General features: G+C 45.3%; 1 protein-coding gene across 9 annotated transcripts in view; it reads right to left on the reverse strand.

The window, feature by feature from the left end:
* Positions 1-16773, reverse strand: part of LOC147055156 (DENN domain-containing protein 2A) — a 19411-nt gene continuing 2638 nt past the window's right edge. For 5 of the 9 annotated variants that reach the window (XM_085914439.1, XM_085914440.1, XM_085914443.1 and 2 more), the window contains 18 exons: positions 9593-9679; positions 7690-8655; positions 6888-7015; positions 5569-5681; positions 5176-5373; positions 5020-5113; positions 4904-4954; positions 4653-4834; positions 4114-4223; positions 3968-4037; positions 3820-3897; positions 2923-3063; positions 2710-2858; positions 1584-1761; positions 1473-1514; positions 914-1376; positions 751-837; positions 1-623 (listed from right to left, as the gene is read on the reverse strand). In XM_085914439.1, coding sequence (XP_085770565.1) covers positions 592-623; positions 751-837; positions 914-1376; positions 1473-1514; positions 1584-1761; positions 2710-2858; positions 2923-3063; positions 3820-3897; positions 3968-4037; positions 4114-4223; positions 4653-4834; positions 4904-4954; positions 5020-5113; positions 5176-5373; positions 5569-5681; positions 6888-7015; positions 7690-8655; positions 9593-9678 — 3168 coding nt within the window. In that variant the 5' untranslated portion in view covers position 9679 and the 3' untranslated portion in view covers positions 1-591. Of the gene's footprint in view, positions 624-750; positions 838-913; positions 1377-1472; positions 1515-1583; positions 1762-2709; positions 2859-2922; positions 3064-3819; positions 3898-3967; positions 4038-4113; positions 4224-4652; positions 4955-5019; positions 5114-5175; positions 5374-5568; positions 5682-6887; positions 7016-7689; positions 8656-9592; positions 9680-13210; positions 15380-16773 lie in introns of all 9 variants that reach the window. The other 4 variants (XM_085914444.1, XM_085914441.1, XM_085914442.1 and 1 more) reach the window with 4 other exon arrangements.

Raw genomic sequence — 16773 nt, forward strand, 5'->3', positions numbered from 1 at the left:
TCAAAGTGTTACTCATCAAATAGAAATGTACAACTTTATTTATAAAGTTCCATTTTCAAAGGTTAAGGCAAACCTATGGATACTGATTGATCGATCACACAAATACGCATTTCCCCCTCACGCTTCCCTTTTGACACTTGAGATGCGTTCACATTCATTTTCTGCTCGTCTTCACATTTTCCTCCTCTTGTCTTTCGTTTGATGGTAAACATACAAAAACAATTCATTGAAAGACAACAGACCGCGTCTAGACCTTGTTAAATAAAGCCTATGAACAAACTAGATTTCTTTACACACAGATTACATTTACTTAAAAAAAAATAAAAGGATATAAATTAAAGTGAAGCCTCCTGTTGAAGAAGTTGTAGTAATGTCAAAACTTCTAAAGGAAAGAGTTGGAATGTACGAGTTGTCCAGAAAGTTCCTGAAATATTTACACTGTGCTTTGCTTTACACTGAAAGCTCATACGGCCGGGGTCAGAGTTCACACATAACTAGGAATGAGTTTATTCCATTATAAGGTTCCTGCTTTCATTTGAAAACGACCCATTTTATTTTTGCCGCCTTCTTCCGTCATCACATCGCCAGGCGTCACTTCTTGGAGAGGAACTTCATCTTGTTTCCTAAATAAAAAGACAAAAATAAGAAAATGAGTTTTTAGGTGCGGGGGAAAATGACTATGAAATAATCCCTTTTGAAAAGATGCAAGATATTTGATTTCAAGACTATTTTGTGGACTAAAAATCTCACCTAAGCCTTTTAGAAATTTGTTGACTCGTCGTTGTTCACTGCCAGGAAGCGAGTCAAGGTACTCCTGCGCTCGGACCTCAAACAGACCTAGAGGATTGGTCACGTTTTGCGTCATTAAAAAAAATCAAAAAAAAATCTGTGGTGTTCTTTGTTTTTCTCATACCTCTTAGGCCCTGTCTGCGCAGCTCCCTCTCCTGGATGAAACCCGTAAACATCTGCGTCTCCATGAACACCTCCAGGAACCTCCTCAAACTCTTGGAGGCCACCGCCTTACGAAAGGCCTCCCGTTGAAAGGATGAGGAGCAGGTGGAAGAGGAAGAGGAGGAAGGAGGAGGACTGGGCGACTCGTCCTCACGCTCTAAGCCTCCCATGAAGATGGAATAATGACCGACCATTTCCGCAAAGAAACGCACAAATGCCTCGGACGCCACTGTGCTGAGGGAACTGGAATCTGAAAAGTGAAAAGTGAGTGTTGCCCCTGCCATATGACTCCTCTGTACTACAAAAGATGAAGGCTCACCACTGAGCAGGTCTCCTTTGTCCGAGGCCAGCTCCCTCCTCTTCTCCAGAACATGTTCCAGAGCTGCCTGCAGCTTGCGGGGGAGAATGGAGTCTTCGTCGTCCATCTATAGCAGGGTGGGAAAAAAAAAAAATTACACATTCAATGGAATAAAAAACAAACAAACATCTGGTCCAATCGGGTTATCTTCAGGTGCGTTTACCTGTCGTAGGAAACGGCTGTTGCCGAGGTCGACCACCAGGACCTGCGGGAAATCCGACTTAGTGGTTCTCCTCAAACATTTGACATGAAGTACCAACTTATTTGTTCTGACCTCCTCTATAGGAAGATCTTTAAGTCGAGGCAGAGAGCTGGAGAGTAGCCCGACGATGAACGGTGTTGGCGTGCACACGATGTCCAGCATGGAAGGCGGCAGCACGGGAATATACGTGTGCTGCCAGGTGAACGGGTAGAGGAGAGCCACCACGGCGTGGCAGCACTGCGACAAGGTACTGGCAAGACGCAATGTTTAATTAGACAACTGATACGTCATTAATGACATTTCTACCACATGATTCAGAATATTGGACATGATCATGTATTTGCCCACAACTTCAACGGAATTGGTGAGGGTGAAAAAAATAAAGTGCAATCGCAGAGCTTGGCCACTAGAGGGCGACAGACTACACCGGCTCAGTGTAAGTAGATGGTCGTTCAAGCGGATAAAAATGAGTGGAAATATGCACTGTTAGCAAGAAAGGAATGTTGTGCTAGGGGGAAGAAAAAAAAAAAAAAAAAGGTCCACCAGCACATAGCTCGCTTCATCTGCTCACATTTAATTCAGGAAAAAAATGATGGATGAGACGCAGTTTCCGCTTGCTAGTAGATAAAATGCAACGACCCTGATATTTGTTGCACAAAAAACAAAAACAAAAAGTTGGAATCTTAGAAGAATCATTTCTATTTTGGGTGCGAAGGGGGTTTGTTTATAATTTACGAGATGAATAAATTCTGGAAAATTAAATTTCTCCTTGAAAAAAAGTTTCAAAAACTTGTTCTATACTTCAAAGTTAATCCAGAATAAAAATGTGCTTTTTTTTTTAATAGAAAAAAAATCTTTTGCATTCCTGTGTAAACCTTCTTTACAGCGACATGTATTTATTGGCACATGTCGTTTTCATTAAATCCTGATTAAATGGCCGCTGCTACTGAAGCTGAACCAGGTGTGGCACAGCTTGGGGCCACTCTGCTACTCTTAACGCCCGGCCAAATTTGAACAGCTTTAGCGAGCTGTGTGGTCGCTTGACTCTTTCTACTCTGGCATCCGTGACGCTTTTCCGAAGAAGCCGCCATTGTTCCCCCGGCGACCGAATAACACAGCGGCATTCCTTCCTCTCGCGTTTGTTAAGTTTCTCGAAGATTAGCGGAGCACCGCCGAGCTACGACGCGCTGCGGCCAACCTGAGCTTGTCTGCGGTGAAGATGACCCGGCGCTCCAGGAGCAGGGAGGCGAAGACTCGCAGGAGCAAACGCAGACTCAGCGAGGAGAAGAGACACTCAAAGTCCACATGTTCCAGTCGAGAATCGGACGGCCGACACAGCTCGATCACCTTGCCAGCCAAATTATGTAGGGAGGTGAAAAGCGGAACGGCAAAACGGTTGACCTCATCTCACCTCTGTCCCCGAGCCAGGCAGGAAGTTTTTGACACTGATTGTTCTTCCCGGAGCAGGAAAAGGAGCCTCCATGATGCCTCTCATGAAGGGCTGCACCAGCGCAGGTGAGATGGCTCTCCTCTTCTCCACCTCGTCCAGGATCTGACAACATCCAGTGAGATTTGTCTTAGTAAAATGCAAGTCAGTACGCTTTTTTGTTTGGTGCTGTTTTCAAAAGTGCAAATAATTGACGGAAAATTTGATTTTCTGTTTTTATTCTGTATTTTTTTTCCTACATTTCCACCATCAGGAACACATTCGGAATCTTTTTAAAGCATTTTTTGAAGGATTTTTGGAGTTTGTCATTTTGTTTTTTTACTTCCCCCCCCCCCAAAGAAAAAAAACTAGCTCCGGCAGTGTTGCCACCCCTTTCCAAATGAAAATTTACAGTCTTTGCAACACAATTAAATCTGATATCATCCGCCCGATTCAGTGGTCGCGTTGGTTTGAAGAAAACTGTAAAGCACAAGGACCACTTCAAGGGCATATTTACTCGCTGCTTTAATTAAGCGATGCTGTGCGTAAACATTTCAAATGGAAATGGCTGTAAAGCTTTCATTTCCACTGCTGCAACCACAGCAGCTGCGCACACACACACACACACACACACACACACACACACACACACACACACACACACACACACACACACACACACACACACACACAAATACACGTGCAACGCGGTTCCATGCTGGAGTACGAGGCCGGCCAGGGAATACAAGACCGCACACGGGGGGGGGGGGGGGCGGGGTGTGGCTCTGCGGGCGCAGAGGGTGGTCATGCTGCTTCACTTTAACCATGGCCACTTGGATGTTGAAGTGTTTTTTTTTTTGAATGCATGTGCTTGTACTGTACCTTAGAGAAGAGGTCAAAGCAGCCCAAGCGGCTGACGATGCAGTAGACCTCGGGGAGCCTTCGGCCTTTACCGCTGGGCTGTAGATAAAATCAGGAAATTTAATAGTAATCCATCCTACTTGTAAAAAAAGTCTGTTTTGGTACGTACCAGCAATCGTCTGCAGTAGCCAAATCGACGACTTCCATCCTCGCCGGTCAGCACAAATGAAAATGTCTCACTGGGGGGATATGAAAGAAAAGCACGTAAGATGGCAATGGCAGAAAGAAAATCATCTTTTGATTTCCAGTTTGCACCTGGGGAAGTTATCGACCGGCGCCCAGTCTTTGGCGTCGGGGAAGCAGAACTGAGGGATGACCTTCAGCTGGTCTTCTGTCTCCCGCATGAACTTGAAGTTACGTTCGAGCTGGATTGGAAAAGGCAAGAAGGTTATCATTATATTTTCTCTTAGTCTTGTTTGATAAGCGCTTGCGCTGCCAGTGTAAACTCTTGCGGTGGTTAAGTGCTCAAGCGTGAATGGAAATTGGAGAATTTCATTCATTTTTTTGGGCCGTAGAAAAATATCTGCCAGGTATCATAAACTGCCAGGTGTGGGTTCAATTATTTGAAGGAAAATCTTTTATGGTTTTTGGTATTTTTCTTCCGTCATTTTTAATATAAAACAATCCTTAGAAAAAAAACAATATATTCATTCATTAATTCCATTAAATTATTTTCAACATTGATTTTATATGAATATGAATAATAAAAATACAAATAAAATAATAATAATAGTACTTTAAATGAAGCTGTGATTGGCAAAAATGGCGCTTGCGTGTTTGTTTTGAGTGTTTACTTTGAGAGGGAACTGTTGCGTGACTTCCGGCAGATAAGGAACTCCAGCTTTGGTCTTGTGGAGGGCCACCACAATGAAGTACTCAAAAAGCTTTCTGTCCTCCATCAGATCCCTGTCCAAGGTCCGGTACCGCCCCGTCTGCCTCAACATGGACTGGACCGACACCAGCCTCTGGCTATGAGCTAAAGGATAGCAAAAAAAAAAAGACAAAAGACTTCTTTTTCCGCACTGACCAGAGCGCCGTTTCTCACCTTTTAGCTTCTCCTCCGTGTCACTTTCTGACTCGCTGTTCTCGTCGGTCACTACATGAAAAAAAACAAAACATGAGCTAACTCCGGGACAAGAAAACTTGAAAGTGCCGCCTCACCTCTCCCTGAGCTGGACTCGGTGGACTGCGACACCTTCTTCATGCGCTTTTTCCCTCTCCGAGCCTCGAAGATACCGTTGATTTTCATCACCATCTGCAAAGAGAATGAATTTTTGACCACTCGATTTCGGAAAAGGTGTCAGCGTGGAGCGATACCTTGGGGATTTTCCTCCGCCGCCGGTTGTACGGGTCCCCGGAGAGGCAGGGGGTGTCATCGGGGCTGCTCGGCGTGGACGGCGGGCTGGCGCGTGACGGCGAACACACGCCGGCGTCCCTGTTGGTCTTACGTAACTCCAAGAGTTTGAAACTCCGTCGCTCGGAGTTCTGCCTGAAGAAGCCGGGCTTGGAGCACAACTGTTGGCCAACGGAAACTTTCACTTAGGTCGAGTGTAGATTTATGGTAAAAATATTGTACTGTAAATATTGTATATTTATTGTACACGTACCAACCAGCAAGTATATTAAAAATAAGTATATATTATATTTAATTATGTATTATAATAATAATAATAATAATTATATTATCTGAATGCATTGTCAGTCTTATACCTTAGTGGGAGTGTCGGGAATGGGCGAGGAGGAGGCAGGTGATACACATTTGCTCCCGAGGCAACTTCTCTCCAGCTCGATGTCTTCGTAGGGATTCTCCTTAGATGGAGGGTCTTGGGGAAGACAATAACAACAGAAATATGACCAAATAACCTCTCCGAAGATCACCCCCGAAATATTTCCCTATCAGTCAGACAATTCCGACTCCAGATGCGCAGAGAGCGAGCAGACACGGCGTCGTGCTGACTCAGCTCATTGCGGCATTGAAGAGAACCAAGCGGCCGCGCGCCAACAAAAGTAGCGTTCCCCTCCAGATTTTTATTGCGCCTCATATTTCAACAACCCGTAATAGCGCGACCGTCTCTCGACGGATTACAACTCCAAAGAGAAAATGTGCGTCTCATTCTGGGGACCAGTGAGTTATTACTCATCTTTTTTTGGATGTGAAATGGGAGACGTTTTAAGCGAGCGGGACTTGAAAGGAAATCAAAAGACGGACGGGGGGAAATGATGTGGCCGGCGATGGTGTCATCCGTGAAAGCTCTAATCACTTGTAAGTGATGTCATACCTTACTGTACCAACCATTGGAAATGCTCCAATGTCTTTAACTGGCATGAATTTGATCCCTAATTTGTCATCAGTAAAACCAACATCAAATGTTGCGTAACATTAATCTTTTTTTTTTTTTTTTTGTGCGTGCTGTGCACATGTGGCTTTGCATCAGTCTCGCAGGAATGTGTCAGCATACTGATGACACTCGCTTTCCACTCCATCTGGAAACACTGACAGACATGAAGACATTACAAGTAGGGAGGGCAAACTATTTGGTGTGGGTTCATAACAAAATTGCCATAAGATGTGTGCTAGAGATGAAGCTTCATAATGCTTCATGAACCACTTCTAGATGGCGCTATTGATTAAAAGACAGTAAGTGTGTTTTCATCCTTGTATGGGGTGAAAAAACACAACTAGTTCATGTCGTAGTAATGGCTAGAAAAATGCTAACTCTAATGGGAATAATGAAGCTAATGTGCCGTGGCTCTCGCCCAATAAAATGCCTCCTGCCGGCTACCTCTACTTTAACCATACGTGATATGTTTAGATATTAAACAGGCTCGAGGTGGGGTTGCTATAACACCGCAGACAATAAGGCAGGAATGTAGGTCAGGTTTTGGCATCTCATTTTTAATAAAAGTGGAGCAGCGTGGCTTCAAATTAAAACCAGAGCAAAGACGGACGGCTTTGCCTCCCCCCCCACCCCGACACGCGCGCCCCCCAAAAAAATAACATTTGCATCATCACCACGCGTATTATTTACCGATGATGTCCTCGTAGACATTCTCCTCCGATAAAGTGCGTGCGAGGCCAAGGCGGGACTGAGCGTACCAGTCGACCCTGCAGCTTTCCGAGGACGACTGGAGCAGGTCTTCAAATTCGTAAGACTTCCTGAAGCGGACACCGAAACATCAATATGATTATTAAAAAAAAAACAAAAAAACAACATTTATGATCAGTGTTAGTATTCGTTAGTGTTGCGCAAAATCCCCAATATGGGTCTGAAGCTGAAAACAAAAGTTGAGAGAGTGCAGCCTCCACATTGGGTTTGGAATGTAACCGATCCAAAGCCAAGTTTCAAGTGCACAAGAATCCAGGTCATGAGGGGGGGGGGGGATCTTTTGCATATACAATTTCTCATTGTGCAAAATCATTTCTTCAAAACGTGTGCAATGTGGTAGTTTTCACTCCAAGGCTTTTTTTTTTTAACTCATTCAGTTCCATTGACGGTTTTAGACGTCAAAGATATTAACTAGGTTGGCAGTGAATGAGTTAAGAAGGGGCCTCTCGACATGGCTCATGGCTTCAAAAGGCCGAGTGAGTTATGCGCACGTTCCTGGCGTCCAACCAGTGAGCTAATTCTGTGGCTTCGAGGAACCGAGTGACGTCACCGCCACTCTGTTTGTGATGTACGGCAGATGTTGGCCATTGATGTCCGAGCGGCTGTTTGTTTGGGTTGCGCGGGTCATCCAAACATCCGATTTAGTCTTCAAACCAAACTTTCGCAACTCGTAGATGTTCTCACTAATTGTAAAGTATTCAAAATTCTCCCTTCCGGTTCTTACCTGTTGCTGCTGTGGTGGGATCTGTCCGTCCAAGGTCTCCTGCAAACTCCGGGAGGCGGGCAGGTGGGTAGAGGCGGAGGGGGGATGGAAGGCAAAGGAGGCAACGTCCTCTTGCCTTTACAGGAACCGCCGAACCCCGGCGTGGAAGGCGGCGTGTGGTGCTGGAAGGTTCTCTGCGGTTTGGGCAAAGGGTTGATGGACGGAGCGCCCGGTTCGCTATATACGTTTTCGCCGTCGCCCTCTTTCCTCCACTTAGAGCCCACCGTCCCGAAAATTGGTTCGGTGAGACGCTTTTCTGTTTCTTCCAGCTCATCTTTTGACGGCGGGCAGAAGTAATTGCCCGGAAAGGCCAGCGACGTTCCACTCTGGACGTCTTGCGTGGCTCTTTCCAGTTTCTTAACGTGAGTTAAAACGCTTTTCTTGTCTCGGGGTTGTTGCGTGGCCTTAGTAGCCCGCAGTCCTCGCTCCAGAATGATTTCTTTGTCCTTGTCGCTCGGGCCTTCTGGAGATTTAGTCCTCGCATCCCCGCCGAGCTTTCCGGCATTTTCTTTTCCTGAGTCTTGCCTGTCCCAGCTTACAAATCTCTTGCTGTTTGTCCGTTGGACCTCCGGAGGTTTGAATTCCTTTTTTCGGACTGACTCAATTTCCTTCTGCGTGGTGCTTAGCGGACAAGCCTCCACGGAAATGGCTTGGCTGGGCTCCTTTTTGCCCTCCCATTGGGAGATTTTATCGCGGATACTGGCGGCCCTGACTCCCACTTGGCCCTTATTCAGCTTGCCGCACTGTCCGTTCTCCACGTTGGGAGTCCTCGGGGCGCTGGCGCTGGCCGTTCTCCTGTGAGTCAGCATGCTGCCGGGAGGAGCCGAGTCCCTCTTGCGTCCGTCCCCTGGTAGCCCACACACCTCTTGGCGCCGGGGCAGCGCAGACGACGGAGTCTCCCCAATCTTCAAGCCGCAGCAATGGAGTCTGGGAAAGGGATAGAAACGGAAATGAACATCTGGTGCTTGTGAGTCAGTCCAAAACGATTCCTAGGTCACCGCTCTTAGTCGGAAGGTCAAGGTTTACAAGCTGGACACAGAGCCAAGTCTACGTGAGTGACAGAGGAGACAAAAGAAGTGGGCGAGGTGTGGATCTTTTCTACGGCAAGGAAAACGGGTTTTCACCCCAAACCCCAAAGGTCATTTTCAGAATGGCTGAATTTCAAACAAACAGAGGAAACGTGGCCTTGCGTTGGCTGATGTTTTGAGAGGAAATCTCTTGGGAAAAATGACATAAGTAAATATATATAAAATAATAATAATCATCATAAAAGAAACTATGCCCAACAGACGGAACTGAGTAGGCCGAGTCCAAATTACATTTGCTTTTATGAGTTTGGCTCGCTCTCCTTGTTTTCGCTCCCCTCCAATTTTATAAAAAAATGAAGCAACAGATGGGAGGGGTAGTAGGTCAACTCTTAGTAACTGCAGGGGGTTGAATAAAGGTAAATTTATGATGAGGCAAGCGTCTTCGAACAAAGACGTTCAAACAGGCAATCCGGAATACTTTTCGGAAGGACCGAGATGGGGGTCATCGAGGGCAAAGGGAAGGGGAGACCAAATAAGGACACAAAGGACCAGCTGAGCTAAGACTCAAGGAGCAGAATGATTAAATCCATTCAAATAAAAAAAAACAACAACAACATTTGACTCTTCTTCCAGACATTGCCTTCTGTCAACACAAAATCTTTTCATTGTAATCAAAATAGCACTAATGAGCATTAAAAAGATGACATATGGCAACAGTGACAGGATGAGGACAGATGGCCGACGAGCCCCCATAGTAAAATTCTGCATCCACCCCAAAAGTTAAAAAAAAAAAAAAAAATCCTACATCCAACTGCTGAAAATGACTTGCGACCTACCCGTTGACTGATTGGTAGATAGTGTTGTCAGTGTTTGTACAGAGCAGCAGCGCCCTCCCACCAGTCATTGTGCTAGCAGCTGGCATCCTGCAAGAGCAGACAAGAGAAGAGCAGGAAAACTCCTTTTTGTTTACAAAAGATTCAAGGAGTCACAAGCAGGAAATACAAATGAACATCCCAGACATGATCGGCACCAGGCGACCATTCAAAGGGACAAAAGTTTTTTTGCACTAAGGCTTGAAACAAAATTCGTTGCTAGTGCAAGTCCTTTAAGTTTTACAATTGTCTCCTCCAGAGAGAGCCACTCGGATTTTTATCACTAAAGCACGCCACAGCTCATTTGGCTTAAGCCCCGCCCCCTACACACACACACAGCACCCGGGTGTGCGTCAGGGATCGACTAGCTGGCCCAAATTATTTTCAGATGTAAGCTGGGCAGAGGTCACATGTTTGAAGACTTGATTTTCACTCCCCTTCTCTGTCTTGAATGACTTTAATAACATCAATTCTGGACTGGGAAACATAAGGCGGGTGTTCTCAAGAATGTATGAAGAACCTTGGTAGTTTTTTTGCAATCACGTGGACAACGGAAAGATGCGAGGAATTGAAAATGGGAGATGGGGGGGGGGAGATTGGGGTTGTCAAAAGTGAAGAGGAAAGTGGATCTTGGAAAGAATAATACAAGTCTACGGTGGCGCTACAAAAACAGCGCACGCTTCCAGTCAGTCCTGGTTCAATGGTTGGGGCCCAAAGGCCAACAGGAGGAAAAAAAAAAATAAAACCAACAAAATTAAATAAAAATAATTATTTGAATGCCAGACAAAAAACAACAACCTTTCAATCAATTCAAGCCTAATAAAAGGATTTATTTGAATGCACTTGAGGTGCTGTTTGAACTCGTTTTGGACTTGACTCATTCCGACTGCGTGCTAATTCCCCCGGTACTTGCTAGAACCTGTCAAGAAGCACCTCTATTTATATCCGATTGGCCGGTTTTACAGCTTTGGCTCGCTCAGGAAACGGCAACCATGGTGTCCTGTAGAAAGATGGCTGAGGATGTGGCTGAGGCCAATAAAAACTTGACAGGAAACCTGCAGAAGATTTGGACTCAAACAAAGCAACAATGACTTGCTAGCGAAATGGAGAAGCGCCCGTTACACCTGCTCAAGCTCCGCTTCGCTTGACCCAGCCATCACCTGAGAGAACGATGACGCTCCCTGAGGGATTCCGCACGCTCCATTGGCTGTAAAAAGACAAGCGCCGACTCGTGACAACGCGCCGCTTTCATTCGTCAATCTTCGTGGAGCTTCGAGATTGTCGTCGGTGATTCGGCTCTCTCCCCAACAGCTGCTTCTCATAACCATCCGAAGCTCCATCACACCAGGAACAGCTAAACGTGACTTCATCGTCATGCGCCCCCCCCCCTCCTTTCTGCATGCCTAAAAAGGACAAAAGTCGCTGGCTGCATTTCAACACTTTTGGTCAGGGTGCAGACTCGGAAAGCAAAAAAAAAAGTGCGGTTTCACGTTCAAAAAATGAGCAACCCCATATGCCATAATTGGATTCATATAATGTAAAAGTGGGGATAAGGTTTATTTTCTGTACTTTCTTCCTGCACCCACAGCGAGTAGAGGACCCCCATCCTTTAAAGATCTGGTCCTTGTCTGCTATCAATTTAATCCAAGCCTGAATGTTTGGCCAAGTGTCTCTTCTGCAGTCTCACCGTTTTGCAGAAGAAGCAAAGGAAGGCTGGACGGTAAAGGAAGGAAGGGACGTATGGGGAGGTGGGGGTGGTGGGGGTGGTGGGGGGGGAGCCGGGCAAATAAACAATGGAATTTTATCTGGGCTCAGCAGTCTCCTTCGCTCTGCCTGTTTGGGTCTCTGTCCTGCTGGAGGGGCCCCCGTTGCTTTCCCAAGCTGATTTCAGAGCCAGGCTTTGGCCAAGAGCCAAGCAGGCCAACTCTGCGACTGTTGTGTACCTCTTGCATGTGTGATTAATTGGAATGGGGACCTTTTATTGGATGGATTCCATCCGGTGATGCACCCTGCAGGCTCGCTCTCCGTCATCTAAGCTCATAGGTGTCAAACCCAAGGCTCCGGGGGCCAGATATGGCCCAGCACATCATTTTATGTGGCCGGTGACAGATTTTTTCTTGACACCTCTGATTTGGCGCCATAATTAGTGAAGGATGGACATCAGAGATTAGAAACAAAAATAAACGATATACAACTCAGGTGCCATGTTTCTGAGCTCACGTGGAACACGATGCTTCCTGTCATTGCTTCTGTGGGATTTTTAAGAATGGGCGAAATGATGACCACAAAGAAGGCGTAAACAAACACCAAATTATACACCAGAGGCTTCTGATCCGACCGAGCGCCACGACAATGCCGACTTCTCATGATCGCCGCGTAATGAACGGTTATTTTCTTGGCAGACAGAAGAGACGTGTTTTGTGTCTTGATGGAAATGCAAGTTCAAGTAGCAAAGAGAGAAGAAAAAAAAATGTTGCTTAAAAATGGGCTTTTTGCAAGGTTAGAGAAGATCTACAGAGAAGCCTGCGCACCTGTCAAGAATTTACGGATGGTCGTCCCGAAACCGGCCAACTTTGATTCCAAAGTCCGCGGCTTGCTGGCTAATGATGTACTTTCGGGAGATAAGCACAAATGGGAACAAGACAAACCAACACGCCGAGTTTGCAAAAGCTGACAATTACTTCATGCTCGTTTTGAGATCGGAAAAATCTATAAAACGAGGAGCCAGTGAGGATAGAAAGAAAGAGAGGAGGAGAAATTTATTAGGAAGAGCAAACAAATCTCTTCCTGCTCTCCATCTCGGAGATCAGGTTACATCTCGCAGATGCTGAGCGGGCTCCTCCTTCCGTCCCGACTGTCAGAAAAGATCCCGTCGGCCGAGCCCTTAACTCATCCCCGGGTCTGCTCTCAATTATCCCACTGGCTCCACAAAGTAGGCGCCCATGCCAACGGTTTTTCAGGGCCCTCCTCTAAACCGCTCTCACGTTGGCCCTGTTTAAGCTCATCCACAGAATTTGCCTGTGTCAGATTAAACAACGTCTTGAGACGTACGCAAAAAAACAAAAAAAACAGTAAGGCTTCAACCAAGAGAAATGTTAAATGTAATTTGTTAACTGTACGGGTGGTGCAAATAACATTTGGATATAAATCTGTTAAGAAAATTACGACAAAGATTGATGAAACAAACTCTTCACTTTGAAACTATTCTAGTAAATAAAGAAAATTAAAAAGCACTGTACTGTTTGATGAAGCAACTAGTCAGCTAGCAGCTAGCTAGAGATGCTAACATAGCAGTTGACATCGAAACTTGTCAAACAAACAAATTTGCCAAAGTATAAATCTGTCGAAAAACTACAGTGAAGTTAATTAAACTCTTCACTTTTCTATTCTATTAAATAAAACAAAAAAGAAACCCACTGTACTGTTTGATGAAGCAAATGGGCTGGTCAACAAACAGCTAGCTACATATGCTAACATAACAGTTTAAATGGAAACCAAAGTCCGGCTCTATCAGTGGTGCCAAATTTGCTTGACAGAAGCAACAATTCTACTGGCAATGATCCCCAGAGAAAAATCACTTACCTGGATGGCTAGCCAACAGAAGATAGCATATTAAGCTAGCTAATGCTACATTCTGTTGACACACTTTGGAATTCTGAAATGGTCATACGTTTTCTCCACAGCCAGACCAGAGAGAGCCTGAAAGTAGACCACCGAGTCTTTCCGACAACCTGGCTGCTTGCTAACATTATCCTCTGGGCTCCGGATCAAATTTCCCCTCCAAGCCACGGTCTCTTTAACTGCTCTCCATCAAACTTTGCTTCCTTGTTGCAAAAATTCCCACCAGAGCTCCCTCGCATGCCCGTTGCTGCTCATGTCTGAGCCCAAACACAGATTTTTGTCATTCCCACCCAGCATCCCGGGGGAGCTCCATGAGGCGAGAGCTTGGGAAAGTGCACTTCCGGAGTGTAAACTCCGAAGTCAGAGGCGATGTTTTTGACCTCCACACACCCGATGACCAAAATTGACGAGACTGAGCCAAGAAAACCGACTGAGACAAATGGAGATTGGTGTTGTGTATACGGATAGCGTGACTCTCGGTTTCTATGGGAATGCCCCGGTTTAAAGAAAAGAAAAAAAAATTGTTGAATATATTTCCGTATTAGCGCCTAATTTAATCCAATGCACCATTTGTCCCGATGATTTCAAAGACAAGACTTTAAATACAGGTGCAACGATTAATCGGCAGCAAATTGAGGATCAAATTAACGCTCCAACTGTTTTAATCGAGCGGAAAGTTTAGAATATAAAAAAAAAACAAAGATGGTACAGCCCAAGTCATCCATGCCATGTATACTTGAGTGTCATTCTAGTTTCTATTCAAGCAACCGATTCAAAGCATTCAATTCTCCCAAAAAAAAAAAAAAACACGTCTGGAACTACTTAACCGACTTACAGCGTTTCCATATCAAACATTGTGGCGCGCAAAGCTAAACTAGCCAAGCATGCGCTAACCTTTTCCCATTTTGTTTGGAATGCTCCCCGCAATATGGCGAAGCGGGACTAAATCAAAGAGCAGCGGGGCCACTTTTGAGGTCCACTTTGAACCCGGATGGCCGCATTCCTTTCCAGATGGCGCCCGCAAGCGGGCCCGGGCTGCTCAGCCAAGGCTAAATGTACGTTGGCCATCCTATTCCGCTCCTCCAAGTGTTTAATGGGGTGTGTTTGCCGCCACATTGGGTCGCTGAACTGGTATGTGTGTGTTTGGGATGTTTCTGGCAAACGACACAAAACATTTCTGCCATTGTACTGCGAGTGACGTTGCTTTTGCATCTCCCTCGCTCGTCAAGCTTTGAGATGGACCAATTGTTGACCAATGCATCTGTCTCAGACCTGGTTAGCGTTAGCCATGTTTGGGGAAGGGGTTCCGGGTGTTTTTGATCGTGACTTGAACCATGACCATCTGCCAATATGACAGCCAGACAATGCTCCCCCCCCCCCACACTATATCTGGATTCTTTGGCCGTCACCGCAGGACGCGTTCTTTTCAGAGTGTCGCCGTGGCAACAGCGGCACGGTCTAGCACGCCGCCCCGCTGAGTGGCTGTCAAAGAGTAAGTTCCTGTCAGGGAAGCAAGGGTGCAAGGGGTCGGAACCTGTCACTGTTTTTGATTGGAAAAAGAACGGGGGGGGGGGGGGAACAAACAACTTTTGACTTGACAAGCGCGTGCGGACAAAAGTATTGGGACGGGACATCTAGACATTCCAGTGCTAGAAATGGAACAACATTTTTGAATCTCACATTAAAATCATAGAATGCAAATTTAGCTGTGAAAATTACAACCTTAGCATCTCTTAAATGACAATAACAAAAACCACTGAGATTTCTGGATGTCTAGCGGAGGGAGTCCTGTGACTCATCACAAAAAATCCTTTTATCCACTTTCTCCTCCCACCAAAAAGATGATTCATTAACTTGTCAAGCATCTGGTCTTACTTTTTTAAATTCCCTCTTGCACAACGTGCACATAGATGGCACTATGTATATGCTTTAAAAGGAGGAACATCCGACAATTTGTAAACACTCCAGTTAGTCGCTGGTCCTGTTTTGAACGTAAACAGCCGAGCCACTCCGGCACACAATGGCTCCGCTCCAGCCGGCCGTGACGAGATTGCGGCCACTTTATGACAGTCTCGCAGACAGTCCCTGGCTCTTTATCTCCACTTGTGTAAACCGTCTCTCCACTGTCAACTTGCAGCCTCAAGCGAACACACACACACACACACACACACACACACACACACACACTCGTGTGTTGCAAAAGCGACATCCAATTCACATTTGAAGAGTGTGCAAAATTGTGTCCCAATTTCAAAGGACTCCTTGGCTGCAATGGGGATGGGGGGGTAGTAAATCAAATGTCCCGCTCCTGTTTTTGGTCGTTAACAAATCACACAAAATGAGCCAAAGAAATGAATTATGTTGGCTGAGTGATAAGAATCTGGTCTGGGTCTGCACTTATAGGACATAGCAGACATTCCTGATAGTTAGCTAACGGGGGGAAGACAACGTCCCTTGACGCTCGCAAAAGATGGACGCGAGATGCACAGCTGCTTCGATGTTCAGTGTACTCAAGAAAACAAAAACAATTTTTGTTCGTGTCTCAAATGTAGCGAGGAGTGGAAAAAAATGCCACATTGCATGATAATCTGAGAATCTGACTTCTGAGAATCTTTTATTTATTTATTTATTGATAACTTTGTTTGGAAACGGGGAGGTTTTGATGATTGATATTGTTTACATTGGGCTATTTTAAAAACTGCTGCCACCTACAGGACTGGAGTGCAACAGCACTTGGTAGCATGTCATCATTTTGTATTGTCTGACCTCGGCAGTGCTGGCTAACAATGTAAATGTGCATTAAAGTGTTGTTGTAGAAGAGTTCAAAGAGAAAATGAGGAAAAAATGAACGCCACATTTTTTCTACACGCACAGTTTAGAAAAACAAAACAAAACATATGGACGGCATTAATTTCTTGCGCTGTTGGTTCCTCGAAGCAGATTATGTGTGTATTATTCGGCGGTGATGTCACGTGAGCTGGCTGCAGATGGCGAACAAAGTCCTAAATGCTAAAAATGCATCGCTTCCTGTGCAGTGGCGGCCAGATGTCATCAAGTGACTTTTGCGTGAGTCGCAGTGCTCCATCCGTCAGTCGTTTGGACTTTTTCCATGTGTGTGATCTGCTCAAATATTTGCCAGGTGGGGGCCTTGGGTTTTTTTTTGTTTTTTTGAGCGAGAACTATGCATACTTAGGCCTTTATTTGTACAAATAGGTGACACCAGTAACGGTGCTGAGAATTTTTACTTCCGTGTGAGTAGTAGAAGTGGCTCACATTAGCGCCACTCTTCACTTGTTGGCGTCAAAATCAAAGTGTGAGTACTTTTGTGAAATTAGGATACTAAACTTTCTGAGCTCAAATGAAATAGTCTAGAAAATGTTGTTAAAAAAAATACACTAAACACTAATTCGAGCAGATTTTTGTTCGGCTGGACTAAAACAAAGTGTCATTGCACATCCACTCCAGTAGGTGGCAGTAAGCTCTAATTGGCAAAGTGTGCACAGGTTATAAACAATGTGAATTAA

Source organism: Syngnathus leptorhynchus, chromosome 6 (assembly GCF_054491065.1).
Source record: "Syngnathus leptorhynchus isolate UIUO chromosome 6, UIUO_Slep, whole genome shotgun sequence".
In the NCBI taxonomy this organism is placed as follows: Eukaryota; Metazoa; Chordata; class Actinopteri; order Syngnathiformes; family Syngnathidae; genus Syngnathus; species Syngnathus leptorhynchus.